The sequence below is a fragment of the Sapajus apella genome, unplaced genomic scaffold (genome assembly GCF_009761245.1).
Source record: "Sapajus apella isolate SASKATOON/1434 unplaced genomic scaffold, GSC_monkey_1.0 scaffold15, whole genome shotgun sequence".
Lineage (NCBI taxonomy): Eukaryota > Metazoa > Chordata > Mammalia > Primates > Cebidae > Sapajus > Sapajus apella.
The window spans coordinates 10,410,384-10,412,787 of record NW_022436955.1 but is presented as its reverse complement, the minus strand read 5'-3'; the positions used below and the strand labels follow the sequence as shown (position 1 = coordinate 10,412,787).

The 2,404-nt window shown below is 53.8% G+C and overlaps 1 protein-coding gene across 4 annotated transcripts in view; it reads right to left on the bottom strand.

The window, feature by feature from the left end:
• Positions 1 to 821: 821 nt before the first annotated feature.
• Positions 822 to 2,404, bottom strand: part of CA7 (carbonic anhydrase 7) — a 9,747-nt gene continuing 8,164 nt past the window's right edge. For 3 of the 4 annotated variants that reach the window (XM_032284136.1, XM_032284137.1, XM_032284139.1), the window contains exons 6-7: positions 2,095 to 2,250; positions 822 to 1,600 (exon numbers count right to left, since the gene is read on the bottom strand). In XM_032284136.1, coding sequence (XP_032140027.1) covers positions 1,478 to 1,600; positions 2,095 to 2,250 — 279 coding nt within the window. In that variant the 3' untranslated portion in view covers positions 822 to 1,477. The remainder of the gene's footprint in view (positions 1,601 to 2,094; positions 2,251 to 2,404) is intronic. The other variant, XM_032284138.1, reaches the window with a different exon arrangement.

Genomic DNA, 2,404 nt, shown 5'->3' with positions numbered 1-2,404 from the left:
TTCCCTTCTCTCTGACATCAAATACTGGTTGGTACCCTCCCTCCCTCTCTCTTGCCCTTCCTTCCTTCCTTCCTTCCTTCCTTCCTTCCTTCCTTCCTTCCTTAGTTCCTTCCCTCCTTCCTTCCTTCCTTCCTCCCTCCCTCCCTTCCTCCCTCCCTCCCTTCCTTCCCTCCCTCTCTCCCTTTCTTCCTCCCTCCCTTCCTTCCTTCCTTCCCTCCCTCCCTCTCTCCCTCCTTTCTTTTTTCCTTCCTTTCTTTTTTCTCTTTTTCTTTCTTTCTTTCCTTCTTTCTTTCTTTCTTTCTTTCTTTCTTTCTTTCTTTCTTTCTTTTCTTTCTTCTTCATTCTTCCTCTTTCTTTCTCAGAATCTCATTCTGTCACCCAGGCTGGAGTACAGCGGTGCAAGCTCAGCCCACTGTAACCTCTGCCTCCTGGGTTCAACCGATTCTCCTGCCTCATCCTCCTGAGTAGCTGGGATTATAGGCACATGCCGTTACCACCCAGCTAAGTTTTTTATTTTTAGTGGAGACAGGGTTCCACTATGTTGGCCAGGCTGGTCTTGAACTCCTGAGCTCAAGTGGTCCACACGCTTTGGTCTCTCAAAGTGCTGGGACTATAGGCATGAGCCACTGCGCCTGGCCAGAATTTCATTTCCTGACTGAATGAGATGGTCTCTCCCTCTTCTCTGCTCCCATAGCCCCTGCCCTGCCATTGTGTAACTCTCACCTGCTCACCACCCATATCCCTCCCAACACACAGTGCTTGACTCACCACCATTGCTCCCCAAAGCCTAGGACGGTGCTAGAAACAGCACAAGCACGCAATTGGTATTTGTTGCATGGATACATAAATTTATTAATTCAATAGGGATGGATTGTCATGTAGGTGGCTTTGGTGGCTGGGTGGGGACAAGGGGAGATACTGTATAAGCTATAGCCAGGGCCTGCCCGTGGCAGCAGGTGGCTGGAGGGAGAAGGCCACGTCACCTCCAGCATGCTGGGTGCTGATTTTCATGGCCTGGCAGTGAGGTGCGTGCATGGCAGAGCCTGCAGAAGAGGTAATGCCGAGAGGGCAGCTCTGCCCACCTCTGATTATTGCTTGAGTCTCTCTGGTAGTGTCAGCTGCCCGCCCCAGGGAGCTCGGTCTTCTCCATCACAGTGTGCGCGCGGGGTGGGGCTGCTGACACTGCCAGTGGGGAAGACCAGAGGAGGTTCCCAGGGGTCTTTGGGTCTTGGAAAGCAGAGGCAGCCCCAGGCTTGAACCCTGCTTAGCTCCTGTCCTTCCGGCCCCCAGGGCAGCTGAAGGATGCCCCAGACTCAAGGATCCCGTCCAGAAGCCTCCAGGGTGACCAAGGAGCAAACTGGCTGAAGGAGGGTCCCCAGCACCCCCTAGGGAGGGAGCCTCAGATGGTTTGGTGTCTGCTGACATGGAAGCCCTTGGGAAGATGGTGCCCTAGTGGCTGGCTAGGCAGGCGGGCAGCTCAGGCCCGGAAGGAGGCCTTGACCACGCGGCCCTTCAGTGGCTGTGGTGGCCGGAAGTTGTTCACCATGTGGACCCTCTCATCGTCCTCTGAGGTAAAAAGCAGGCTCCGGAACTTCCCCATCTTGAGGAATCAGAAGGGATACTCAGGGCAGAATGGGGGTGCTGTGGTCCTCTATGACCCCAGATGCATCATCTGGCATACTTGCCCAGCCAGCTCTACCCCGCCCTCCTCCTTCTCCTAGGGCTTGTCCCTTCTCTTCCCTACTCATTCTTCTCTTTGGGACTCTCATTTACTTACTCACTAAAGGGCTTGGACCCTGCTTCACCTAGTTCTAGTTCTAGCTAAAACTTATCTGCAAATGTAGCATTCAGATTCCAACACGGTGGGGGTGGGCCCCAGGATCCAGGTATCCCCCCTCTCCGCCAGTGTCTAGGTTCTGGTGATTAACCATCAAGCTAACTTGCAACCCAAGAATCTGTACATTTATTACCAAAAGATGCGGAGGAACCTTTAAGATGGGCTCACAGGCTGTGGGTTGCTAGTTGGAGAGTCACCCTGCCTGGGCTGAGCCCTGAGTGCCATGCCCCTCCACCTGGTCCTCTGAGAGGACTCACCTGCCTTTCAGAGATGCAGATGGGCTCCCGGAGCACAATCCAGGTGACACTCTCACTGAGAGGCGGAGTCGTCAGGGAGCCGGGGTAGGTCCAGTAGTGCCGGCTGTCAGGCAGGAGGCACTTGGGGTTGAAGCAGCTGAACTGGGCTTTGGTGCCCTGTAGCAAGGTGGAGAAACCCAGGAATCAGCACAGACCTCCAACTGGGACCAAACCAGCAGCTTCTCCACCTTTCTTTCTTTCTTTCTTTCTCTTTCTTTCTTTCCCTCTTTCTTTCTTTCTTTCTTTCTTTCTCTCTTTCTCTCTTTCTCTC